At 49.4% G+C, this 26,627-nt stretch overlaps 3 protein-coding genes across 13 annotated transcripts in view; 2 read left to right on the top strand and 1 right to left on the bottom strand.

Annotated features, from left to right (window-relative positions):
* nfkb1 (nuclear factor kappa B subunit 1) overlaps positions 1 to 5,868 on the top strand; it is a 45,360-nt gene extending 39,492 nt beyond the window's left edge. For all 5 annotated transcript variants that reach the window (XM_004084545.3, XM_011492821.3, XM_020699976.2 and 2 more), the window contains 5 exons: positions 4,455 to 4,582; positions 4,649 to 4,718; positions 4,793 to 4,956; positions 5,027 to 5,153; positions 5,234 to 5,868. In XM_004084545.3, the coding sequence (XP_004084593.1) occupies positions 4,455 to 4,582; positions 4,649 to 4,718; positions 4,793 to 4,956; positions 5,027 to 5,153; positions 5,234 to 5,316 (572 nt within the window). In that variant the 3' untranslated portion in view covers positions 5,317 to 5,868. The remainder of the gene's footprint in view (positions 1 to 4,454; positions 4,583 to 4,648; positions 4,719 to 4,792; positions 4,957 to 5,026; positions 5,154 to 5,233) is intronic.
* Positions 5,869 to 10,444: 4,576 nt separating this feature from the next.
* Positions 10,445 to 18,967, bottom strand: LOC101172956 (ubiquitin-conjugating enzyme E2 2). 3 transcript variants are annotated; one of them, XM_023959433.1, is made up of 7 exons: positions 18,684 to 18,967; positions 13,964 to 14,027; positions 13,860 to 13,891; positions 12,893 to 12,970; positions 12,716 to 12,821; positions 12,139 to 12,232; positions 10,445 to 10,812 (listed from the first exon to the last, which is right to left on the bottom strand). In XM_023959433.1, exons 1-7 carry the CDS (start codon positions 18,705 to 18,707, stop codon positions 10,767 to 10,769), a joined length of 444 nt encoding a protein of 147 aa, XP_023815201.1. In that variant the 5' UTR covers positions 18,708 to 18,967; the 3' UTR covers positions 10,445 to 10,766. The 3 variants fall into 3 exon arrangements, with proteins under 3 accessions (XP_023815201.1, XP_023815202.1, XP_023815203.1); XM_023959434.1 differs by lacking the exon at positions 18,684 to 18,967 and adding an exon at positions 16,161 to 16,180; XM_023959435.1 differs by lacking the exon at positions 18,684 to 18,967 and adding an exon at positions 16,089 to 16,125.
* Positions 18,968 to 19,039: 72 nt separating this feature from the next.
* The window catches only part of LOC101161695 (transcription factor COE3), a 114,905-nt gene continuing 107,317 nt past the window's right edge, over positions 19,040 to 26,627 (top strand). The window contains exons 1-3 of one of the 5 annotated variants that reach the window (XM_023959428.1): positions 19,041 to 20,488; positions 20,569 to 20,651; positions 21,081 to 22,546. In XM_023959428.1, the coding sequence (XP_023815196.1) occupies positions 22,413 to 22,546 (134 nt within the window). In that variant the 5' untranslated portion in view covers positions 19,041 to 20,488; positions 20,569 to 20,651; positions 21,081 to 22,412. Of the gene's footprint in view, positions 20,489 to 20,568; positions 22,547 to 26,627 lie in introns of all 5 variants that reach the window. The other 4 variants (XM_023959429.1, XM_023959431.1, XM_023959430.1 and 1 more) reach the window with 4 other exon arrangements.

Raw genomic sequence — 26,627 nt, forward strand, 5'->3', positions numbered from 1 at the left:
CAGTTGTTTAGTTGTGCGCTAGCAGTTTTCTAGTTGTGCAATAACAATTGTGTCATTTGTGTAATTGTGCGCTAGCAGTTGTGTCGTTTGTGTAGTTGTGTGCTAGCAGTTGTGTTGATTGTGTAGTTGTGTGCTAGCAGTTGTGTTGTTTGTGTAGTTGTGTGCTAGCAGTTGTCTTGTTTTTGTAGTTGTGTGCCAGCAGTTGTGCCGTTTGTGTAGTTGTGTGCTAGCAGTTGTGTTGTTTGTGTAGTTGTGCGCTAGCAGTTGTGTTGTTTGTATAGTGTGCTGTAGCAGTTGTCTTGTTTTTGTAGTTGTGTGCCAGCAGTTGTGCTGTTTGTGTAGTTGTGTGCTAGCAGTTGTGTTGTTTGTGTAGTTGTGCGCTAGCAGTTGTGTTGTTTGTGTAGTGTGCTGTAGCAGTTGTCATTTGTGTAGTTTTGCGCTAGCAGTTGTCGTTTGTGTAGTTGTCTGCTAGCAGTTGTGCCATTTGTGTAGTTTTGCGTTAGCAGTTGTGTTGTTTGTGTAGTTGTGTGCTAGCAGTTGTCTTGTTTTTGTAGTTGTGTGCCAGCAGTTGTGCCGTTTGTGTAGTTGTGCGCTAGCAGCTGTGTACTTTGCGTAGTTGTGTGCTAGCAGTTGTGTAGTTGTGCAATAACAGTTGTGTTGTTTGTAGTTGTGCGCTAGCAGTTGTGTCGTTTGTGTAGTTGTGTGCTAGCAGTTGTGTTGTTTGTGTAGTGTGCTGTAGCAGTTGTCATTTGTGTAGTTTTGCGCTAGCAGTTGTGTCGTTTGTGTAGTTGTACGCTAGCAGTTGTGTTGTTTGTGTAGTTGTGTACTAGCAGTTGTGCCATTTGTGTAGTTTTGCGCTAGCAGTTGTGTCGTTTGTGTAGTTGTGCGCTAGCAGTTGTGCTGTTTGTGTAGTTGTGCGCTAGCAGTTGTGTACTTTGCGTAGTTGTCTGCTAGCAGTTGTGCCGTTTGTGTAGTTTTGCGTTAGCAGTTGTCGTTTGTGTAGTTGTCTGCTAGCAGTTGTGCCGTTTGTGTAGTTGTGCGCTAGCAGTTGTCGTTTGTGTAGTTGTCTGCTAGCAGTTGTGCCGTTTGTGTAGGTTTGCGTTAGCAGTTGTGTCGTTTGTGTAGTTGTGCGTTAGCAGTTGTGTCGTTTGTGTAGTTGTCTGCTAGCAGTTGTGCCGTTTGTGTAGTTTTGCGTTAGCAGTTGTCGTTTGTGTAGTTGTCTGCTAGCAGTTGTGCTGTTTGTGTAGGTTTGCGTTAGCAGTTGTGTCGTTTGTGTAGTTGTGCGCTAGCAGTTGTGTCGTTTGTGTAGTTGTGCGCTAGCAGTTGTATCGTTTGTGTAGTTGTGCGCTAGCAGTTGTGTTGTTTGTGTAGGTTTGCGTTAGCAGTTGTGTCGTTTGTGTAGTTGTGCGCTAGCAGTTGTTTCGTTTGTGTAGTTGTGCGCTAGCAGTTGTGTCGTTTGTGTAGTTGTGCGCTAGCAGTTGTGTCGTTTGTGTAGTTGTGCGCTAGCAGTTGTGTTGTTTGTGTAGTTGTGCGCTAGCAGTTGTGTTGTTTGTGTAGTTGTGCTGTAGCAGTTGTCGTTTGTGTAGTTGTGCGCTAGCAGTTGTGTCGTTTGTGTAGTTGTGCGCTAGCAGTTGTGTTGTTTGTGTAGTTGTTCTGTAGCAGTTGTCGTTTGTGTAGTTGTGCGCTAGCAGTTGTGTTGTTTGTGTAGTTGTGCTGTAGCAGTTGTCGTTTGTGTAGTTGTGCGCTAGCAGTTGTCGTTTGTGTAGTTGTGCGCTAGCAGTTGTCGTTTGTGTAGTTGTGCGCTAGCAGTTGTGTTGTTTGTGTAGTTGTGCTGTAGCAGTTGTCGTTTGTGTAGTTGTGCGCTAGCAGTTGTGTCGTTTGTGTAGTTGTGCGCTAGCAGTTGTGTTGTTTGTGTGGTTGTGCTGTAGCAGTTGTCGTTTGTGTAGTTGTGCGCTAGCAGTTGTGTTGTTTGTGTAGTTGTGCTGTAGCAGTTGTCGTTTGTGTAGTTGTGCGCTAGCAGTTGTCGTTTGTGTAGTTGTGCGCTAGCAGTTGTGTCGTTTGTGTAGTTGTGCGCTAGCAGTTGTGTCGTTTGTGTAGTTTTGCGTTAGCAGTTGTGTCGTTTGTGTAGTTGTCTGCTAGCAGTTGTGCCGTTTGTGTAGTTTTGCGTTAGAAGTTGTGCCGTTTGTGTAGTTGTCTGCTAGCAGTTGTGCCGTTTGTGTAGGTTTGCGTTAGCAGTTGTGTCGTTTGTGTAGTTGTGCGCTAGCAGTTGTATCGTTTGTGTAGTTGTGCGCTAGCAGTTGTGTTGTTTGTGTAGTTGTGCTGTAGCAGTTGTCGTTTGTGTAGTTGTGCGCTAGCAGTTGTGTCGTTTGTGTAGTTGTGCGCTAGCAGTTGTGTTGTTTGTGTAGTTGTGCTGTAGCAGTTGTCGTTTGTGTAGTTGTGCGCTAGCAGTTGTGTTGTTTGTGTAGTTGTGCGCTAGCAGTTGTGTCGTTTGTGTAGTTGTGCGCTAGCAGTTGTGTTGTTTGTGTAGTTGTGCTGTAGCAGTTGTCGTTTGTGTAGTTGTGCGCTAGCAGTTGTGTTGTTTGTGTAGTTGTGCTGTAGCAGTTGTCGTTTGTGTAGTTGTGCGCTAGCAGTTGTGTCGTTTGTGTAGTTGTGCGCTAGCAGTTGTGTTGTTTGTGTAGTTGTGCTGTAGCGGTTGTCGTTTGTGTAGTTGTGCGCTAGCAGTTGTGTCGTTTGTGTAGTTGTGTGCTAGCAGTTGTGTTGTTTGTGTAGTTGTGCTGTAGCAGTTGTCGTTTGTGTAGTTGTGCGCTAGCAGTTGTCGTTTGTGTAGTTGTGCGCTAGCAGTTGTGTCGTTTGTGTAGTTGTGCGCTAGCAGTTGTGCCGTTTGTGTAGTTGTCTGCTAGCAGTTGTGCCGTTTGTGTAGGTTTGCGTTAGCAGTTGTGTCGTTTGTGTAGTTGTGCGCTAGCAGTTGTATCGTTTGTGTAGTTGTGCGCTAGCAGTTGTGTTGTTTGTGTAGTTGTGCTGTAGCAGTTGTCATTTGTGTAGTTGTGCGCTAGCAGTTGTGTTGTTTGTGTAGTTGTGCGCTAGCAGTTGTGTTGTTTGTGTAGTTGTGCTGTAGCAGTTGTCGTTTGTGTAGTTGTGCGCTAGCAGTTGTGTTGTTTGTGTAGTTGTGCTGTAGCAGTTGTCGTTTGTGTAGTTGTGCGCTAGCAGTTGTGTCGTTTGTGTAGTTGTGCGCTAGCAGTTGTGTTGTTTGTGTAGTTGTGCTGTAGCGGTTGTCGTTTGTGTAGTTGTGCGCTAGCAGTTGTGTCGTTTGTGTAGTTGTGTGCTAGCAGTTGTGTTGTTTGTGTAGTTGTGCTGTAGCAGTTGTCGTTTGTGTAGTTGTGCGCTAGCAGTTGTCGTTTGTGTAGTTGTGCGCTAGCAGTTGTGTCGTTTGTGTAGTTGTGCGCTAGCAGTTGTGCCGTTTGTGTAGTTGTCTGCTAGCAGTTGTGCCGTTTGTGTAGGTTTGCGTTAGCAGTTGTGTCGTTTGTGTAGTTGTGCGCTAGCAGTTGTATCGTTTGTGTAGTTGTGCGCTAGCAGTTGTGTTGTTTGTGTAGTTGTGCTGTAGCAGTTGTCATTTGTGTAGTTGTGCGCTAGCAGTTGTGTTGTTTGTGTAGTTGTGCGCTAGCAGTTGTGTTGTTTGTGTAGTTGTGCTGTAGCAGTTGTCGTTTGTGTAGTTGTGCGCTAGCAGTTGTGTTGTTTGTGTAGTTGTGCTGTAGCAGTTGTCGTTTGTGTAGTTGTGCGCTAGCAGTTGTGTCGTTTGTGTAGTTGTGCGCTAGCAGTTGTGTTGTTTGTGTAGTTGTGCTGTAGCGGTTGTCGTTTGTGTAGTTGTGCGCTAGCAGTTGTGTCGTTTGTGTAGTTGTGTGCTAGCAGTTGTGTTGTTTGTGTAGTTGTGCTGTAGCAGTTGTCGTTTGTGTAGTTGTGCGCTAGCAGTTGTGCCGTTTGTGTAGTTTTGCGTTAGCAATTGTGCCGTTTGTGTAGTTGTCTGCTAGCAGTTGTGCCGTTTGTGTAGGTTTGCGTTAGCAGTTGTGTCGTTTGTGTAGTTGTGCGCTAGCAGTTGTGTTGTTTGTGTAGTTGTGCTGTAGCAGTTGTCGTTTGTGTAGTTGTGCGCTAGCAGTTGTGTCGTTTGTGTAGTTGTGCGCTAGCAGTTGTGTCGTTTGTGTATTTGTGCGCTAGCAGTTGTGTTGTTTTTGTAGTTGTGCTTTAGCAGTTGTCGTTTGTGTAGTTGTGCGCTAGCAGTTGTGTTGTTTGTGTAGTTGTGCTGTAGCAGTTGTCGTTTGTGTAGTTGTACGCTAGCGGTTGTGTCGTTTGTGTAGTTGTGCTGTAGCAGTTGTGCTGTTTGTGTAGTTGTGTGCTAGCAGTTGTGCTGTTTGTGTAGTTGTGGATTAGCAGTTGTCGTTTTGTGTTGTTTCTTGCGTCAGGCGCAGACCCACAGAGGGAGAACTTTGAGCCGCTTTTCTTCAGGGAGGAAGATGAGAACGATTGTGATGAAGATGACGAAGGCTTCATCCCAGGAACAAGTCCCCTCAGCATGGCCGCCAACTCTCAGGTGGGACCCCCCCCCCATGGTGTCACGTGGGTTCTGATCGGATTCTGAAGGTTGCTGTGATTGCAGGTTCTAGATCTCCTTAACGGTAAAGATTATAAACCTGAACGTCTCGGTAGAACCGTCCTCGCTCCTCAGGGTAAGCTCCGCCCCCATCTGCCCCCGCCTCTGTCCTAGGTGTGTCTGCTACGTCATGTGTGTGAACCCGTGCAGGTGACCTCGCTAGTCTGGACTCGCAGGTGAAGCTGGCGCTGTGCAGAGCACTGGAGAGTGAAGGATGCTGGGAGATGCTGGCTCACAGCTTGGGTCTGGGGATCCTCAACACAGCCTTCAGACTGAGCCCCTCCCCCACCAAAACCTTGCTGGACAGCTACGAGGTTCTGCCCACAGGCCCGGACGGACCGAGAACTCTGAGATGCAGGTTCTGAGGTTCTGTTTGCTCTGCAGGTGTCTGGCGGGACAGTCCAGGATCTGCTGAGCGCTCTCAGAGTAGCCGGAGGAAGTCGGGCGCTGAGCGTCCTGGAGGAGGCGCTGCATCAACACCAGGAATCCCCGACGGCCAATCAGACGAGGGGTAAGCTGCTGCGGCGCCATCGCACGACGATTCAGTCATAGGCGTGGCGCCATCTGACCGGCTGTGGTTTGTGTCTGCAGGAAGTCCGGTTCTGGATCTGAAGGCAGAAGTCCGGATGGACAGTGGGGTCTGTGACAGCGGAGTGGAACTGTCCACCGCCTGACCACACGATTACCCACAAAGCCTTTCTGCAGCTGTTGGCGACCCGGATGGACAGAACAAAGCCCCTCCCAGTCGCCGCTGTTCTTTGCCGTCCGTCTCAGAACCTGCAGCTGTAAATCTCTGGGATCTCTGTGGACCTTAGAACCTTCAGGGGAACCATCTGGTACTGGATTGGACATTTCTCTCCCATCTTGGAGGCGTTGCCGGTTCCCCGTCGTTCAGAACATTCAGAGGGGAGTTGGGATCTCAGGAGTCCCAAACATTTGATCTGGACTTCTGAACTTCTCAGAACCAGGGGTCCAGAGGAGCGAGCCGGTTGGTTGAAGATTGTCTGCGTTTTTTTATTCTCATGTGATGTCATCACCTGAACCCGGCGAGAAGCCTGCAAACGTCTGACAAAGGCTGAACATGTTTCCCCATCGCCATGAGCCAAACCTGACTTCAGAGTGCAGTACGACATGAGGCATTGTGGGAAATGCAGTCACCAAGAGATTCCTCTGCACTGTGAAAATGACCTCAGCTGTTGTTTTTAATAAAGATGCTTTTGTACAAATCCTGTGGAGCGTTCACTTCTTCACCACGAGACGCCGGAACGTTCTGTGTGATGTTTCCACCAGCTGAGAACGTTCTCTACGCCTGTGTGTTCTGGAGCAGGTTCTCCACTTCCTGCCGCTCTTCTTTCTAGAAACATTTCTGCTAGCCTTAGTCTGTTAACCTGACAATCCAGAGACGAGACCCGGGCGCAGAGCAGCAGTGTAAAACGCTCCTCTGAGCCTCCCTTAGGGTTAGTGCCGGTGCAAAACCCATGCAGGTAAAGTCAAGCAGGTCCTAGCTTTAGCTTATGTGCTGAAAGACAAATGAAAGGAGCGCGTCATAGAAACCTTACAGTGACAGACAGCAGTTCTCACAAGCAGAATTATGATGTCATTAAATGCGGTTTATTAAACATTCGATCCATTTCCTCCAAGTCCCTCTTAGTCAACGAGTTAATTACTGATAAAAACCTCAGTCTTTTAGCCTTAACAGAAACTTGGCTCCATCAGGATGACTATGTTAGATTGAATGAAGCAACCCCCCCCACTTATGCTAACTATCAGAAATCCAGGATTTCAGGGAAAGGAGGGGGTTTGGCAGTAATATCACAGTCTAGCTTACTTCTCAGCCCTAAAGTTAAAAATGCTTATAATTCATTTGAAAGCATCATATTGTCTATAAATCACCCAAACAGGAAGACTCGAAAACCTGTTTTACTCATAATTATTTATCGCCCCCCCGACCCATATTCAGAATTTTTAACTGAGTTTTCCGACTTCCTATCGACTATTGTCTTAGATTCTGATCAAATTATAATATTAGGGGATTTTAATATCCATGTTGATGACCCCAGTGACTGCCTAGGAAAGGCTTTTGCAGCTTTATTAGATGATGTTGGTTTCACCCAAAGTGTGAATGAACCCACTCACTGTCATAAGCACACCCTGGACCTTGTTCTAACCCATGGGATAGAGATCAGCCAGCTGAGTGTCCTTCCTCTTAACCCCATCATTTCTGATCACTTTCTGATTACCTTCCAGTTTAAACTGGAACATCCTTCTGCCCCAGTGAATAAGAAACAGCTTAGAAGAACCTTAACTGACCGTTCTGTGTCTGAGTTTAAACACACAGTTCAGCCAGTACTTAGTGATATTCTGAGAAAATACTCTGAGACCAGCTCCCATAGTATCAGTCCTAGTATAAATGACCACTTTGTTAATGATGCCTTACAAGCCCTCAGGAGTACACTCCATGTTGTTGCCCCCTTGAAACCTAAGTTCGTCAGACAAAACCGAGTAGCACCGTGGTTTAACGCTGAAACTCGTTCTCTTAAACGAGAAACCCGTAAGTTGGAAAGAGAATGGCGCCGCTCCGTTTCAGAGCAGTCTCTGGATATCTGGAAACATAGCCTATTAAATTATAAAAAAGCTCTGCGTAGAGCTAGAAGCCAGTACTATTCAACCTTAATATCAGAGAATGGAAACAATCCAAGATTTCTTTTTAGCACTATTGCTAAATTAACTCGCAGTCAGAGCTCAGTAGAACCACATGTTCCTGTTTCTCTCAGCTCTGATGGTAGTAAAATCTCAAATATTAGACATAAGTTAAATCAAGTTATTCCTACTATCAGCCCAGAACAGGCTGAAGCGGTAGAAATGGAGGCATCCATAGAAACCTCTGTAACATTGGACTGCTTCACTACTGTGGATCAAGTGGAAATAGCATCAATTATTACGTCCTCCAAATCCTCAACGTGTCTGTTAGACCCAATTCCCACCAGACTTTTTAAAGAAACTTTTCCCCTAATTAATGATTCCATATTAACAATGATAAATGCCTCTCTGGAAACGGGTTACGTGCCACAGTCTTTTAAATATGCAGTTGTTAAACCTCTTCTGAAAAAGCCCAGTTTGGATCCTAGCATCTTGGCCAACTATAGACCGATATCAAACCTGCCCTTTATTTCTAAAATCCTAGAAAGAGTTGTAGTTAAGCAGCTTTACTGCCACCTACAGGACAACAGCCACTTTGAAGACTTTCAGTCGGGGTTTAGACCTCACCACAGTACGGAAACTGCACTAGTTAGAGTCTCTAATGACTTGTTATTGGCCTCAGAAAAGGGACTACTTTCTATTCTGGTCCTGTTGGACCTCAGTGCTGCCTTTGACACTATCGACCACGGTATTTTACTCCATAGATTAGAGCAGGACATAGGGATCAGAGGATCTGCTCTCCAGTGGTTTAAATCCTATCTGTCTGATAGGTATCAGTTCGTTAATGTAAATGGCCATTCCTCTCAGTGCACTCGACTCAACTATGGAGTCCCACAGGGCTCAGTCTTAGGACCGATCCTGTTTATGCTTTATATGCTACCCCTAGGAAACATAATCAGGAAACACAGCATTAATTTTCATTGTTATGCCGACGATACGAAGTTGTATTTATCCATGAAGCCTGACCAGAATGACCAGATAGAGAAACTGAACGCCTGCATCAGTGACATCAAGACCTGGATGACAATTAATTACCTCCTCTTGAACCCAGAAAAAACTGAGGTCATTATACTTGGTCCTAAAAACCTCAGAGATGCTCTGTCTGCTCAGATAGTCTCCCTGGATGGTGTAAGTATAGCCCCCAATTCCACAGTTAGAAACCTTGGGGTTTTACTTGACCAGGATTTATCATTTAAGGCTCATATATCTCAGGCGTGCAGAACTGCCTTTTTTCACCTGCGGAATATTGCTAAGATCAGAAATATACTTTCTAAGAGTGATGCTGAAAAACTCATCCATGCATTTGTTACGTCTAGACTGGATTACTGTAACTACTTGTTAGCAGCGTGTCCTAAGAGTTCCTTAAGAAGTCTCCAGCTTGTTCAGAACGCAGCAGCTAGATTGTTAGCTGGAACTAGCAGAAGAGATCACATCACTCCTGTGTTGGTTTCACTTCACTGGATCCCAGTTGATTCTAGAATCCAGTTCAAGATCCTCCTGTTAACCTATAAGGCCTTACATGGAATGGCCCCGTCCTATATTAAGGACCTCATAGTCCCTTACCATCCAATCAGAACACTTCACTCACTAAATGCAGGACTGCTTGTGGTTCCTCGAATTAGTAAAAGTACGGTTGGAGGTAGAGCGTTTAGCCACCAAGCCCCTGTTTTATGGAATAAACTCCCAGCTCATGGAAGAGAGGCCGACTCAGTTTCTACATTCAAAGCTAGACTGAAAACATTCCTCTTTGGACAGGCTTATTGTCAGACTAGTTAGTATTCAGAGATTATTTAACTTAATGTTAATTTGTTTAAATTAAACTTAATAATAACTATTTCTTTTAAAAGGCTGCTAGAAGTTGAAGCTGGGGTAACTATGGTACACTGGGGTTCTGTCCTCTTTCCTTTTTTACTTCTACCCTTCCTCTCCTCTATTCTTGATCATTATTCATCATTTAGTTCTCCATGCCTCTGTTTGGTGCAGTGATTCATGTATTGTCCCTCTTTCCCTCTTTCCCCTCCTGGGGAGTGGGAGTGCTTCCAGACTCCAGTTGTTTCATCCGTGCTCCAGTTCCTGACCGTTTACCTCGCCTTTGCTCCTGCTCCTACACCTGGCTGTGGATCCTGCCTCTGGCTCATCTCTGGCTCGTCTCTGCTCTGTACCTGACCGAGTACCTCGTCTCTGCTCCTGCTCCTACACCTGGCTGTGGTTCCTGTCTCCGGCTCGACTCGCGCCTTTGACTGTCCCCACAACCACGGCTGGATGAAGCTCGTCTGCTGGACTTTTATATATGTAGTTGTAGATTTAGATAAGTTAATTCTTCTCTAAGATTTCTGGTAAATCGCCTGTCCGTCCTGGGGGAGGATCCCTCCTTCATGTGGACACCCCTGAGGTTTCTTTGTTTTTTCTGGAATCCGTTTTTTTTGGGAGTTTTTCCTTACCGCGAAGGGGGGTCTAAGGGCAGGGATGGCAGTATAGCTTAGTTAGTTTGTTAGTTCATTTTAGTATTTTTCTATTGAACTCTTTGTATTCATGATCCTTTTGATTTCATGTTTTACTTCGAAGCCCATCGAGACGACTGTTGTTGTGATTTTGGGCTATACAAATAAAATTGAATTGAATTGAAAAGAGTCTTGGGGATCTGAAGAACATCAGGAACGCCTTGATCTTTCTCTTCACAACACAGAACCTGAACTGTTTTCAGGTAGAACACAGCTGCTCTCCACACTTGTTTTCCTTCCCGTGTGTACTTTTTGTGTTCCAGGCTCCTGATGACAATCATGGAGTGAGCGGAACGTTCCCTGAACGCTGCGGTTACTGCTCCTTGTGTGGGCTTAGCATGTTCTCCTTCCCTTGCACGCGGGGGTTCTGTCCACGCGCTCCAGCTTCCTCGGTTCATTGAAGACTCTAAATTGTCCCTCTGTGTGTGTGTGTGTGTGTCACTGTGTGACCTGTCCAGGGTGAGCCCCGCCTTAGCCCAACAGCAGCTGGGATAGGCTCCAGCAGCCTGACAGGGACAGTGTGGCTGAAGCCAGGAGGTTCTGGACGTTCTCCGGTTCTTCCAGGTCCTGGATCACGCTGTGAAGAAGACAGGACACCAGCGAGCTGCAACCTGTTCAGCTTTATTGAAAACCTCAGAGCGATTAGGCCATCAGCCGGGTTCCTCTGTCGGAGCAGGAGAACCGTGGACGAGGGATGAACAAACGGCTCTGGTCTAAACCAAACGGTCCAGCACCTGGACCGGCCCGCATGCATCAGTGACGGCCCGCTGCGCGGTGTCCTCCCACAGGTGAGTCCTCAGCAGTGACACCGCCGCAGCCCTGCACTGATCCAGCAGACGAACGGAGAACTCGGAGGCGATGACGGGACAAAGGTAAGGGGGCGTGGCCACGTGAGAAACCAGGTGAATCCGGCAGGCTGCGGGTCACATGGCATACTTCTGGGTCCAGTCCTGGGCTGTCTTGTTGTACCTGCAGAGACATAAACAGTAATGTGTGGCAATGCTGCTAACAACACCAGTTCTACACAAACAACTACACAACGGCATGTTAAGGCCTGTTCACACCGGGACGAATTTCGCTGGCGATTTTCGCCGACGTTTAACGCCTCGTGACTAAACAAAGGGCACCAACGAGAGTGTGCACACCGACGCGAAAAAACGCCACGCGTCAAAGCGTCAAAAAAAAAACGCCTCGGGTTCGTTTTTTTTCTTCGACGCGTCGCGTCGAAATCTATTCGACCAATGAGAATGCCGCTTTTGCACACGTGTCTGGAGCTTCTGAAGTTACAGTAAAACACAACTTGGGGGCGCTCAAACACAAAACTGCCTTGCTGAGCACACATACCAGCGAAGAAGATAGACGCAGAGTAGCGTCTACACTGCCGCGAAGAAATAATGACGGACATTCTAAAATATCCCCGAACCAAGCACCAGTTGGAGCTACTGGTGCTTGAAATATTCATGTTTTCTTTGTATGACTGACAAGCGCGTAAATACTTGCTCTCTTCTTCTGAGTGAAAAGCGACTTTAAGAAGCGTAAAGTTGCGCAGCGCCACCTTGTGTACAGGAGTATTTCTGTTTACATTAAGCGCCATCTAATGTCAGGGAAGGAAATTGCATGTTCGCTCGGCTCATCGTCAGCGAAAATCGCCTGGGTGTGAACACAAAAAACGTGGCGAAAAACGCTGGCGAATAACGCCTGGTGAATATTCGTCCCGGTGTGTACGGGCCTTAAGTGTGTCGTTTCCATGACGACATCAGAGAAACCGCTGTCAGAATGTCAACAAAGACTCTGGGAAAGCTAAAGTTAGCATCTAAATGTTAGCATCTACCCTGACGACTGTATCTGCATTAGAAATGAAAAAGAAAAACTTCAAATGTTTTATTTTTAAACTAAATTTCTCGTAGTAGCATTTAATTGTTTACTCTAGATTTTTTTTAAACCGGAAGCTGAAAAATATTACATGTCAACTTCAAATATTGTCTGACAGTAACCCTTGTTCTATCCTAGAGTCTTTACCGTTGGGAGTTGGGTCATCTAGACCCACTAGACAGAGCTCTGAACCTTTCTTCTTCAATGATTTGTGATCTTCACTGGTGTCCATGGATTACATGAAATCTTTCCACCTTTATCCACCTTTGTCATGGTAGGGAGAACACCTCAATGGAAGGGGGGGGGGGTCATAGGATAGCACAAAGGTTAAAGCGGTCCGCGGCCTGAAACAGGGCGGGGACCGCTGCTGCAGGACGTCCTCAGTGAAAATGAACCCCGTGAAGGTCAGGAAGCAGAACCCACCTGACTGGATCTGTTTTGTAGATGCGGGCGATTTCGGGCACGAGTGGGTCGTCGGGGTTGGGGTCACATAACAGAGAACAGATGGACAAAAGAACTGCAGACAGAAAAAAGGACAAAGTGGAACCTCTGCGCCACAGCACCACCTGCTGGCGCTTTTCCAGACGCTCAAAGCACTTCCAGTGTGTCCATCATTTCTGGATTAGTACCTAAAAGAACCATGGTTCCTCTGAGGACGTTGAAACATTTGGGCCTTTTCTTCTCTAAAACATGACGTGTTTTCACAAACAGGTCTTTGATGTGCCGTTAGCCAAATTCTTTTTCAGTTTCAGAATTATGAAAATCACAACACCGCAGTACAATCCAATTAAAAATAAACATTCTGTGAATACAAACTACTAAAGTACTCTAAAAGTAAACTGGGTTGGCTGTGGTGCAGCGGTTGACCTCTCATCATCTTCTGGTAAATCAGCTGTTGCCAGCGACGGTTTGTTGATTGATGTGACGGTTGGACACATATTCATAGAAACCTGCCAATCATTTAGTTGACATGGAACCAGAACCTACAGGCGGTTCTTACCTTTAGAGATGGTGAGAGCGGGAGACCACTGAGACCTCAGGATGTCCAGGCAGATGCTGCCGTTACTGTTGATGTTTGGGTGATAAATTCTGGTAGTGAAGGCAACCTGAAGACAGGAAACCACAGATTTACGGAGACGGAAACACCGACAGGAAGCAGCGTGCTGCCTTCACTGACCTTCGGAGGTTTGAACGGATAGTCTGTAGGGAAATGGATGGTCAGGAAAAACACGCCGCCCTGGTAGGGACTGTCGGGCTGTAACACACAACACGGGTCAACACAACAAATACATGTTGTATTGACCCGTGGAAGTCACAGGGAACCTGGACATCAGCAGGACGAAGGTTTTCAGAGGTGGGATTGGGCACAGCAGGAAGCGGCAGCACCTGGTGGTTCAGGACGGCACTGGGGGTGGGGCTCACATGACCCTGGACTTTGGCCATGTGAGCCCCACTCCTGTCCATCTCCCTGAAAAGATCAGTTGCTGCTGTGATTGGACCGGTTCTGGATTGGATGGAAACAGAGGTGGTGCTCAGACCCCTAACCCCCCCAGAGATGGACTGTTCCATCCTTGGTGTCTGGAGGAGCAGAACATCGTAGGCGGTTCTGTAGCTGTTCTAGGTGAATCGGGTCAGAATCTTTGGTTTTTACTGTCATTCTGACCTGTAAATAGTTCTGACTACTGCTGCTCTCGCCTGATCCTGCTCTGATTATGGGATGCATTTACTCTAAACTCCACAGAACCTGTTGAATTCCATTCTATTCTATTTGTATAGCCCAGAACAGTCGTCTCAACGGGCTTGGTACCGGTTCTGTTTATCTGCATGGAGACTAGAATGTGGATTTTCCCACTGAGGAAGACTGAAGGTTCTCTTCATGTGGACTTCCTTTGATCTTTAAGGTCTCCCTCTGGCAGACCAGAACGTGTGAGGAAAGCCTTTGGCGGGTTATGGTTGATGAAGCTCCATGAGGCTTCGTCACACTACGCCTCTTCAAGCTCTGCTGCAGCTTTAGTGCCGGGGAGGCTCATCGTCGCCATGGAGATGACGCCAACATCCCAGACTGTTTTAGCTGTTCTACCCAGATCCCACGAGAACGTGATGGCAGAGCAGCCGTGGTTATGTGACCGCGGCATCATACTTACAGGGCCCATGATAGTTGCCTGCCAGTGGAACACTGTAGAAGAAGAAAGTGGGATGAGTCTGGGAGGAACGTGAGGAAGGAAGGTTGGAGGAACGCAGCTCTTACTGTCTTCACCAACAGGACCAGCAGAACACTGAGCTGGAGGGTCTCTGGACAGGTCTGTCAGCTCCTGCAGGAACAAAGCACGAGCGTCACAGAGGCCGACGCCGCAGTCCGTGTCACTGTCTGCATGCATCACCGTCTGCGCATTCGTGTCACTGTCTGCGCGTTCGTGTCACCATCTGCGTGCATCACCGTCTGCGCATTTGTGTCACTGTCTGCGCGTTCGTGTCACCATCTGCGTGCATCACCGTCTGCGCATTTGTGTCACGGTCTGCGCATTCGTGTCACTGTCTGCACGTTCGTGTCACCATCTGCATTCATCACCGTCTGCGCATTCGTGTCACTGTCTGTGCGTTCGTGTCACCATCTGCATTCATCACCGTCTGCGCATTCGTGTCACTGTCTGTGCGTTCGTGTCACTGTCTGCACGTTCGTGTCACCATCTGCATTCATCACCGTCTGCGCATTCGTGTCACTGTCTGTGCGTTCGTGTCACCATCTGCGTGCATCACCGTCTGCGCATTTGTGTCATGGTCTGCGCATTCGTGTCACTGTCTGCGCGTTCGTGTCACCATCTGCGTGCATCACCGTCTGCGCATTCGTGTCACTGTCTGCGCATTCGTGTCACTGTCTGCGCGTTCGTGTCACCATCTGCGTGCATCACCGTCTGCGCATTCGTGTCACTGTCTGCGCGTTCGTGTCACTGTCTGTGCGTTCGTGTCACCATCTGCGTGCATCACCGTCTGCGCATTTGTGTCACGGTCTGCGCATTCGTGTCACTGTCTGCACATTCGTGTCACCATCTGCATTCATCACCGTCTGCGCATTCGTGTCACTGTCTGTGCGTTCGTGTCACCATCTGCGTGCGTCACCGTCTGCGCATTTGTGTCACTGTCTGCGCGTTCGTGTCACCATCTGCGTGCATCACCGTCTGCGCATTCGTGTCACTGTCTGCGCGTTCGTGTCACCATCTGCATGCATCACCGTCTGCGCATTCGTGTCACTGTCTGCGCATTCGTGTCACCATCTGCATGCATCACCGTCTGCGCATTCGTGTCACTGTCTGCGCGTTCGTGTCACCATCTGCGTGCATCACCGTCTGCGCATTCGTGTCACTGTCTGCGCGTTCGTGTCACCATCTGCATGCATCACCGTCTGCGCATTCGTGTCACTGTCTGCGCATTCGTGTCACCATCTGCATGCATCACTGTCTGCGCATTCGTGTCACTGTCTGCGCGTTCGTGTCACCATCTGCGTGCATCACCGTCTGCACATTTGTGTCACGGTCTGCGCATTCGTGTCACTGTCTGCACGTTCGTGTCACCATCTGCATGCATCACCGTCTGCGCATTCGTGTCACTGTCTGCGCGTTCGTGTCACCATCTGCGTGCATCACCGTCTGCGCATTTGTGTCACGGTCTGCGCATTCGTGTCACTGTCTGCGCGTTCGTGTCACCATCTGCATGCATCACCGTCTGCGCATTTGTGTCACGGTCTGCGCGTTCGTGTCACCATCTGCAAGCATCACCGTCTGCGCATTCGTGTCACTGTCTGCGCATTCGTGTCACCATCTGCATGCATCACCGTCTGCGCATTCGTGTCACTGTCTGCGCGTTCGTGTCACCATCTGCATGCATCACCGTCTGCGCATTCGTGTCACTGTCTGCGCGTTCGTGTCACCATCTGCATGCATCACCGTCTGCGCATTCGTGTCACCATCTGCATGCATCACCGTCTGCGCATTCGTGTTACTGTCTGCGCGTTCGTGTCACCATCTGCGTGCATCACCGTCTGCGCATTTGTGTCACGGTCTGCGCATTCGTGTCACTGTCTGCACGTTCGTGTCACCATCTGCATGCATCACCGTCTGCGCATTCGTGTCACTGTCTGCGCGTTCGTGTCACCATCTGCGTGCATCACCGTCTGCGCATTTGTGTCACCGTCTGCGCATTCGTGTCACCATCTGCATGCATCACCGTCTGCGCGTTCGTGTCACTGTCTGCATGCATCACCGTCTGCACGTTCGTGTCACTGTCTGCGCGTTCGTGTCACCATCTGCATGCATCACCGTCTGCGCATTTGTATCACGGTCTGCGCATTCGTGTCACTGTCTGCGCGTTCGTGTCACCATCTGCGTGCATCACCGTCTGCGCGTTCGTGTCACCATCTGCATAAATCACCGTCTGCGCGTTCGTGTCACCATCTGCGTGCATCACCGTCTGCGCGTTCGTGTCACCGTCCCACCCCCTCCCTGGACTCATCCTCCAGGCCCCTCCCTCCTGACCAGCAGCTGGCGGTTCCTGCAGCAGAAGCTCCGCCTTCTTCTGGAGTTAAAACTCCAACTTGCTCTCTGACCGTTCTTCACCGTTTTACCCAGGAACAGAACCTCCTGAACAGATCAGAGTCTGTAAGGTTTGCACTTCTGTCCCGCCTTTGGACGGAGGGTTCCACATCGTCTGATCAATGATGGAATCATGGAGTTTTACTGCAGTTTCAGAAATTCCTCTCAGACGTTCTTCTGCAGCGGAACAGCGGGAACCTTAATGACACACTGATGTGTGAGCAGCAGACTATTCTTAGTCTGAATGGAGGGGCTCGGATCAGAATACAGCGTGATGCTGGGTTACAGGGGGCGGGGCTTTGAGTCCAGCCGGCGTGTGTTGGTATGTGACATATAGGCTTGGAGCGGCTCGTCTTTCCAGAAGGTTCTGGAGGTCTGAGCCTCAGCAGCTGTGGCTCTGACACGTCCACAGTGTGAACTAAAGGACGCTACACACCTGTGCACGTCTCACAGACGAGGACGCCACACACACGTGGAAGTTCCAGTTTGGTAGGATGTGAGGAGGACACGACACATTGTCTGCATGGCGCCACTTTTGACTAAATGCGAGAAATAGTTTGATAACATCATCTACATACGTGAAGCCATGCAGCTGCAGGCCGGCGCCAGATTTTGTTGTGCCAAGGACGCCGGACGCCATTCAAAAACGGAGGAACTTCAGTTGGTTTTAGGACAGAAGGCGCAGATTAGACCGCTGTCCTCTGCAGGACGGACAACAGTCTAGTTGGCCAGGAAGTGCCTCAAAGTCGGCGCCATGAGGACTGTGGGAAACTTCAGCATCTTCCAGAACTAAACGCAGGCAAAACTAGCGGAGCACAGAGTTGCTGAAACCTTAGCCGTACGCCAAACGCCAACCGTGGGCGGACTTCACCGACTGGCGGTGCCAGCGTCAGAGAAGGCGTCCAGCACCACAGACGCAGGCTTTCTGCCAGAAATCTCTTTCCAAATCTTCCCTTCCAGACACCCTAACGCCAGGAAAAGGTCCTCGTTTCCATCACTCGTCATGTCTTGTGTCCAAAACCGTGGTCACACGTGTGTGGCGGGTTCCCCGAGTCTGCATTCAGCACCCATTCAGAAACTTTTAGAAAACCAAATCCTATTACTGCTTAGAATTCTGGAGACTCCAACCGTTGACCGTCTACCAGAACCTGCATCACCAATGAGGACGCCGTTTGCTGCAGGACGCACCAGGACACGCCGGGACAGCACACGGACGCGCCGGGACAGCACACGGACACGCCAGGAAAGCACACGGACACGCCGGGACACGTTTTGTCGTTTCCCGTCAATAATCGCTGAACCATCACTCGTATTCCTCATTTGAGTCTTCTTGGTTGTATTTTCTGCAGACCCTCTGATCACGTATGTCCACCTTAAAGATCTTCAGAGTAGAGGGGTAACCATGGTAACAAAGCCCTGCTATCGTCCCATTGGACGTCAAGGAATGGAGACCAAGGTCACCAAATAATGTCATCTCTGCGTTACACAGAAATACTCCAGATCTTTTGGATGTGGACGTCTTCTGGGGTGGATTCCAGGTTTCCATCACTGGGCTTCTTGGTCAGAAAGTACGAAGATGTTTCTGCAGATGCTGAACACAACTACTGATGAAGATCAGAACTACAAACCCAACAAGTAAAAGCCCTGGTCTGACCACCAACTGATGTGACGTCTGAGGAGGAAGAGGAGGAGGATGAGGAAGAGGAGGAGGACATGGGCAACAGCAGAGTCAGATGATTAGAGCTGATCTCTGGTTTACTGTGAGAATCTTTCAGATGTTCTCTGAACTTTCTTATTGTTTTAAGTGAAGGTGTCGGTTCTGAGGAAATCATTTGGTTCTGACCCGATTTTGTGACCGTGACGTCCACATGTACGTCCTCTTTATAAATAAAAACGCCGTTGAAGATGCATGAAAGTGTTATTGCAGCAGAAAGCGGCTGCTGGCTCACGGAGCCCCCACGAGGCCGTCTGCGGTACTGCACCCACAGAAGCTTTTATTTTGAAATGCTTCGTTTTAGTGGACTTTTAATGAGACGGAGGCACTTCAATCAATTTCACCTTTGACCCCGCAGCTCCGGTGCTCACTAAAGACTCTCTTCTACCGTTTACGCCGGTACCGTCATTTATTCCGGCGGAACCGCGGCTCTGCGCTGTTTACAGTCCGGTGTAACGAATCAGCTGGTTCCGGTTCCACCCAAACTCCCTGTGGTGTCGGTCCCGAAGCCGCCGAACACGTGAAACTACTCACGCAGATCCAAACCGTTTGCTCGGTTCGGTTCTGCGGTTCCGATACCGACTGAGCGCCTGGAAAGACAAGCTAACACCGAACTCCAGCTCCGTCTCTGAGGCGGCACCGCGGCGGTCCGGTTCCGGCCCGGTTACCTTAGATATTCGTTTTAACGCCATGATGCCTGGGGGGGACCGGCTGTCGAGGGGGTCCGCGGCACGGGAGGAGGGCAGCTAGCTAACACTAGCCCACTAGCATCTAGCTGTCCTCTGGCGCGGCGGGGGAGGGGGGGGGGGTGTCTCTCTGACGGCGGGGGCTTCCCGTTACGGGTTGGGGGTTCTGCTCCGCCCGCTGCTCGCCTGACACCAGATCCCGTCACGAAGAACCGACAGCAGCAGCCCGCGGTGTCCTCCGGTACAGGCGGCTGCAGACAGGAGGTCTCACTCTGACCCACATTCTACACACCTGATGAGACGTTACGTCACAGGCGGAACCTCCTGCTGGGGGGGGGGGGGGGGGTACTCCTGATCACCAGAGGAAAGTCATCTCCAGCCAACAGCCAGAAACTACAATTCCCAGAGGCCCACACTAACCCTAACCTAATCTAACAACAAGAAAAATCCTCAATATCCTCAGTACGAACCAAATGGGGCTGCGGGTTCTCCATCAGTGGGGAGGGGCTGCGGGTTCTCCATCAGTGGGTAGGGGCTGCGGGTTCTCCATCGGTGGGGAGGGGCTGCGGGTTCTCCATCGGTGAGGAGGGGCTGCGGGTTCTCCATCGGTGGGGAGGGGCTGCGGGTTCTCCATCGGTGACGAGGGGCTGCGGGTTCTCCACCAGTGGGGAGGGGCTGCGGGTTCTCCATCGGTGAGGAGGGGCTGCGGGTTCTCCATCGGTGAGGAGGGGCTGCGGGTTCTCCATCAGTGGGGAGGGGCTGCGGGTTCTCCATCAGTGAGGAGGGGCTGCGGGTTCTCCATCAGTGGGGAGGGGCTGCGGGTTCTCCATCGGTGAGGAGGGGCTGCGGGTTCTCCATCGGTGGGGAGGGGCTGCGGGTTCTCCATCAGTGGGGAGGGGCTGCGGGTTCTCCATCGGTGAGGAGGGGCTGCGGGTTCTCCATCGGTGGGGAGGGGCTGCGGGTTCTCCATCGGTGAGGAGGGGCTGCGGGTTCTCCATCAGTGGGGAGGGGCTGCGGGTTCTCCATCGGTGAGGAGGGGCTGCGGGTTCTCCATCGGTGGGGAGGGGCTGCGGGTTCTCCATCGGTGAGGAGGGGCTGCGGGTTCTCCATCGGTGAGGAGGGGCTGCGGGTTCTCCATCGGTGGGGAGGGGCTGCGGGTTCTCCATCGGTGGGGAGGGGCTGCGGGTTCTCCATCGGTGGGGAGGGGCTGCAGGTTCTCCATCACATTTACAAATCTGTCAGAAAGGAAAGGTTCCAAAATAAGCCCCCATCTTCTTAAACAGGCCCCTCTGACTGAAGCTGTTTGTTAAAGTAAAGGTAAAAACTGTCTGTGTCACCATGGAAACCCAAAGAACAAACAAAGGTTTCTGCAGGACTCTGGGACTGTGATAGTTCATGTTCTTCTGGATAATAATTGGACATTTCTTCCGTTTGAAACGACATTTTCACCGTTTTAGAGACGATCGTTTCTGTACTTTGCTGTTTATTTTTCGGACATATTTGGGGTTTCCGTCCTTGTGGTCATTGATCTACAGCTTTCAGTGTCGTCTTTTCAATAATGATCTTATTTTGGATCCGTTTTTCTTTTCCAGAACATTTATCAAAGCTCAGATTTCCTGTCCTCGACCCGGTTTTCTCTGGATTCGGTTCTTCTCAGCAGCTGGACCTCAAAGCCTGGAGGATCGGCGGCTCATCAGGCAGCAGAAGAAGATTTTTGGACCATCAGAGAAACATTTCTGGATGCTGCAGAACCTCAGACAAGCCGTCGGGTTTTCCAGAACCTCCAGGTTTCTCCACAGACACATTTGTTTGTTGTTGTGTGTGTTTGGACGTCACCTTTTGTGTGTTTTTGTTGATTTCTCTTCAGATTTGCTGCTTCCCTCAGCAGACCAAACAGTCCAGCGTGTAATATCCACGTTTGACCACAGTGGGGCGCCAGGAGTTCAAAGGGTAGAACCTCAGAACTTTACAGTTTGACAGAATGTTCCTGCATGTTTGGAGAAGAACCAACTTTTAAATCTAAAAATGCAAATACAGTCTTCTGTCTGTTGGTTCTGTTGAGAACCAAACCCATCTGGACTTTGAGGTTCTGCTTGGAGGCATCCTGGCAGTGGTTCTGTGGTTCCTCCTCAAATGTTTCCTTTTAAGGGAGATCTTTGAAGGACGTTCCACAGAGACCTCCTGGATATTTGAAGCAGTTCTGAAAGGTCCTCTGGGCCGGTCCTGGAGTTCTTGTTGGGTTTTTTAGAGCCTCTATAGGTTCTAAAGGTGGTTCTGTGGCAGCGGTTCCACGGTATCGATTGAAAGGTGGAACGTCTTCCAAGCTTTTAGGATTGAGTTCATGTTTGAGCTTATTTAACCGTTTCATGGATTTTCCAGGCGCTCAAAGTGGATCCATTAGTCCTTCATCTTCTCAGAACCCGTCTGGATGTTTCTGTGGACTTCCTGACGGTCTCTGCAGGAGATCTTTGTGAATCCAGGACCGTGGCCACGGCTGAAGGTGAAGGAGCCTCAGAAGGAAGGAAAGTTCACAGCCAAAGGAAAAACAGAAGCTGAACATTCTGATGGAGACGCTTCCAGAACCCTTCCAACACCAGAACCTGATCCAGAAAAAGAGGATTCTGCAGAGAAACAGGTCCTCCGTGTCAGGGTTCTGATTCTGGACCCCTTTTGCTCTGAAAATCGATGTCTTTGAACGCATCACCACCACACAAGGACAACACACACGCGCACGCACACACACTCAGTTAAAGGATCAGAAATCACCGCGGAGATTTCCGTTATGACGTCAGTTTGCTCAGAATCTGCAGCCGTGGGAGTGACGTCACACCCTCACCTGAGCCGCCGTACCTGTTGCTGTTTTCATTCAGCTGCGCTAACGATCCTGTCACCGTTTGGCTCAGTGCGTGTGCGCGCGAACCGCCAAATGTTTCTGTACAGCGGGTGAACATAACATCAGCGCACGCGCGGCCCGGTCAGCTCTCAGCGCACGCGCCGTAGTTTGTCCACGGGTCGTCCCTCTGTCACGCGCCGTCAACCTGTCTGCTGGAGGCTCACACCTCCCGACTGCGAACACGCGGAAACCCTTATTTGGCGCGCGCCGTGACACAACTTGAGGCTTCAGCCAATGACAGACGGGGGCGGGGCTGACATGCAAACTAGCCCTCCTTATTTGGCCTTGTCCCCGCCTCGTCCTGTCCCGCGCTGGTCCCCCGGGACCTCCGGAGCCACGGACCCGGGGAGAAGGAGCTGTCCGCCGGGACGGGGCAGCCATGAGGAGCGGGGGAGGGAGGGGGAGAACGGCCGTCTTCCGCGGTCCGTCCCCCCTCTTGTTTGTTAATCATTTCATTTTACTTCTTTTTGAAGCGCTGCCTCCTTTTTTTCTTACTCCTCCTTTCTCCGCATTCCGCGCGGCTCGCCTCCTCCCGTCCCGGCTCTCCCCGTTCCGCTCCTCCGGCGTCTGCGCTCCGGTTCCCGGTTGGTTCTCCGCTGCGATGCTCTGCCGGTTTCCCGCCCTCCTCAACTCCACCGCCGGGCCTGGGATCTAAACCGAGCCTGCTGGAGCTGTCCTCTGGATCTGGACCGGTTCTTTGGGGAGGTCTCGCTCCTGCACCCCCCGCCCCTCCTCCTCCGTTCTCACCTTAATCCAGGTGTTTAACCGGCGGCTGCGGGAGGATTACCCGCATCTCCGCGTGCTGCTCCCGCCAGGAGATGTTCTCCATCCAGGACAGCCTCCCCCGGGGGGCCCTGACCATGAAGGAGGAGCCGCTCCCCACCGGCATGACCCCGGTCCGCTCCTGGATGCAGGGCGCAGGGATTCTGGACGCGAACACGGCGGCCCAAAGGTAAGACAGTCCTTTAACACAACCAAACACACACAAACCAACAAACACACAACACGCGCGTTTGTCCTCCCACAGCAAATGTAAAGGAAAAAACCCAACTAAGGCAGAACCGGGTCAACTGCTGGGAAGTTTGGGTTCAGTATTTTGGAAAGAAAATCAATGAAAGTTAAACGGATGACCTCAGCGCGCGCGCGCTCCGTTTGATTTAAAACGATTACAATTTAAAAAACTCAAAAAGAAAATAAAGATTTTCTCCCAAATCGATAAAAAGCAACAAAAATGTTCCCCAAAAAAATCTGATTTATCCTTTAGAGGAAAATAAGAATAAGTTTGGTTTTTATGTCCGAACTCTTTTGAGCGCGCGAGGCTTCCGCGCTCCTCCCGCCGCGGCCGCTCAGTGCGCAGAAGTCCGCGCCGTGCCGTGCCGTGCCACGCCGCGCCGCGCTCACACTTTCACAGGAAAGATCTCAGACCCGCAGGCGGGTAAAATAATTCCCGCGCTTCCTAAAGTAAATTTAAAGGCCGGAATTGACTTTTTCTATTAAAAAAATATTGAAAAGGTTTTTTCCCCTTTGACTCGATTGAACATTAAAAAAACAGCAACTATTCGGGATTTTGATCCCAAATTATGAAGATGAATTTAAATCTGAGGTGCAGTCATTTCTTCTGAATTGGTTTATTTTTTCCAAATGATTTTCTCGCAGAAGTCCCGCGCGGACGCGGCTGCGGCGCTGCGCGCGCGGGTTCGGCTGCCGCGGGCCGCTTTTTCCCTCCTTCAGATTTTTTATTCGTTTTCCTCAAACCTTCGGCAGCATTCTAACATTTCTCCTCTTCATCAGTCTTCATCCCTTCAGTGCAGACGTCAGCAGCACAAATGCAGAAAGATTCATATTCAGATTTCACAATCTTCATCCTTCAGGACAGAAATTCTCTCGGAGTTTTTAGGATTTTTTTTGGTCATTTCAAGAACAGAAAATTCATATTTGACTCACTGTCATTTTGGCGGCAAAGGCGCGTCACGGGGATTTGGGTTTCCGTTACCGACAGAATGCACGGCGGCTGAAACCCGCATATTTAGTTTGCGTTTGTGGAGCAAGAAACACGCAAAGCGGGATGGAGACCGCGAGACTCTTTCTGCGGGAAGACTTTCACATGTTTCCGAACCTCAAAACGAACAAAGTTCTGACGCAGAGGCCGAACCGCAGCAGGTTCTGCGGGAGAACCGCACCTGCTGCGGGAAGTTGCTGGTTTGAAGCTTTTCCAGATGTGCTCGAGAGAGTCAGGCAGAGTGATGAAGAGGATCTGCTTCGCTCTTCATCGGCTCCCGAACTGTGGCAGAAACCGGAACATTTGAATCTTTACTTCCCAGAATCCTTTTCTGCACAGGACAGGTGACGTAATCTGACCTCTAATCTGGGATGAGGATCTTCATGAGCAGTTTTCCTGTTTCTAAAAGATTTCATCCAGACAAAGATCCTTTCTGTCTACAGAGACGCTGATGGATCTGCAAACACTTCAAATCCTCTTTTACTGGCCTCAAACCTGCACTCAAACGCCTCACACAGACGGAGCGTCCAGCCTGCAGATCAGCAGAGATGCTGCAGGAAAACCATTCTCTGACAATTCGCTTCGTCTTCTTGTCTTTTCTGCTGACAACTTTTCCTGCCACGCCGACGGCGTTTTTCCTGCTGCTTTGCTTTCCTGCAGTTGTAAAAACCGTGTGACAGCAGCCGGCCTCCTCACAGGGGGAGGAAGAGGAGGAGGCTAAGGTGTGAGGGGCCTCGGGTCGACAGAGAGAAGCTGCTGAAACGTCTGTCAGGAAAAAAGGACCAAAAAACAGAGTCAAAGAAAAAGACGCAGAAAAAACGGCATTTCTGCTTTCATGACCCCATGACCCCGCCCCTTTTCTGTTTGAGGCTCTGCAGCGCCGCTTTCCTAAACGGAAACGGGACAGCTGAGCGTTTACATCATCAAAAGTGAGAATTCTGTTCTCCTCCTGGAGGAGCGTCCGGCCGCCGTCACGGCCGCGAGCAGGGACCCCCCAGTCCTTTAAAAAGGGCTTCCAGCTCCAGCAGGAGGAGGTGATGAAGATGAGGGCAGCAGAGCTTCTTCCTCTCTGACAGAGCAGACATGAAGAAGCAAACCTGACTTCAGCGTTTCAGTGCGTCTCAAACAGACGCTTCATTTTTTTATTTTAGGGTCATTCTGGAACATTCTACGTCCCACCCTCAAAGAAACTAAAACGTGCCGTTTCTGAGTAAATGTACTTGATATAGATTTGGTCTAAAAACCTCAGAGAACAGAATTATTAGATCTAAAAATGAGAAATAAACTGGAGGACCCCCTAAAAGTTCTTTTTTTCAGTCCCACCCTCTAATGACTAAATAATCTCAAATAAAATAGCTAAACATTTCAATTCCAGTTTTTGGGATTTATTTGTGTCCCACAACATGCATGTAGCTCTGTGACCCCAGAGAATCACATGACCTGCTGTGACATCATCATTCAGTTTTCCAGTAGAATGGGCGGAGCTAAGGGATCTCCTCTCTTCTACGGCCGACCGTTCAGAACCTTCTAGAACAGGGGGGTCCAATCATTTTCACTGAGGGCCACATCAGCATAGTGTCTGTCCTCAAAGGGCCAGATGTAACTGATACATGTAACTAAATGTAATGAAAGATAAATGTAACTACTCCTTAATGTTAAATAACTGATTATTTATTTATTATAACTTTTTAAAGTGACAATTACATAGAAACACATGTTTGTTTGTTACTTTAGCATAAATCCTTTTACATTTGATTCTGTCAGGTTGGGTTATGTGGACAGTGCTGCTCAGTCCCATATTTCAATTCCCCCTAGATATGAATAAATACACACCTATTTTTATTTTTTATTCTAAGAAATTAAACTCTTTTCTGCTCTCGCGGGTCACATCAAATGCCACATTTGGCCCCCGGGCCTTGAGTTTGATTCTCATAGGATTCAATGCAAAGGAACATTTTAATGAAGATTTTTCTGTCTGGAAAATCCAAACGGATCAACATGAAATCTGGATTTAAATGAAATGTTACCTTTGATTCCCTGTTAAAAGCTCGATAGGAAAGTTCTACATTTGAACTGTTGAACAGAAAAACTGAACACAAACTGTTGTCTTTGTCCACACAAACACTGGAGTTTAATTCCCCAAACTGCAACACTAGAAGGATTCCCCGCCGTCACTCATGTGACGCTGATCCTGAGGTTCCAGCTGAAGGTCCGATCTGACTCACAGTTCTGGTTCTGATGTCCCACAGTGAGAGTCCCTCAGTCCTGTCCTCGCCGTTCTTGATAAAGTTCAGAGAACGTCTTCTCGCACACGCATGTGGAGCCAAACACGCTCAGATGTTCACAGCAAACCTTCACGTCTGTTGAAGCTGCAGGGAAACGGCGACCAGAGGGAGCCGTCGGTGTCGGCGGGCCGCTTCACACTGAGCGGCGTGGAGCGCCGTCACTCAGAAACGTCCGTGTTTGATGACAGGAGGATGACAAAAACCTTCTCCTTTTGCCTCCACCCGTCTCTGAATAGGGGATGAAATGTTCTCCAGACAAACATGAAATGTTTGAGGTTAAAGGTTTGCAGAACGTTCTGTCGCAGACTCACCTGCAGCTCCTTGGTGGCGTTTTCTGTGACTCACAGGTTATCGTGAAAATCGCTGCTGTGCTCTAAAACATTTTCCCGTTGCTTCATTTTGGCATCGTTCTGTCCCATCAGTTTGTCAAAGTCAGCATGATAAAACACTCACTTGGCTTATCATGCAGACACCGACATGCTTATTTCCACGTGTCCCTGAAGTGGCGGCCCTCCAAAGAAGCAGTCGTTCTTAGAAAGGGCTGGGGGGGGGGCGCAGATTATTGACTATGTCTGTTGCTGGACTTTGGACATGCCTGATGTTAGAGAAAGTAATGTGATTTTATTTTACCAGTGCTGTGATGAGTATTGGTGAGGATTTAGAGATGGTGAGTTCCTGACAAGCTGCTGTTGTTTGTCTGAGGTGTTCAGGTACTTTATTGACGGTCCCTGGCTGCCTCTGCAGCTTCA

Source organism: Oryzias latipes, chromosome 10, assembly GCF_002234675.1.
Source record: "Oryzias latipes chromosome 10, ASM223467v1".
Taxonomy (NCBI): domain Eukaryota; kingdom Metazoa; phylum Chordata; class Actinopteri; order Beloniformes; family Adrianichthyidae; genus Oryzias; species Oryzias latipes.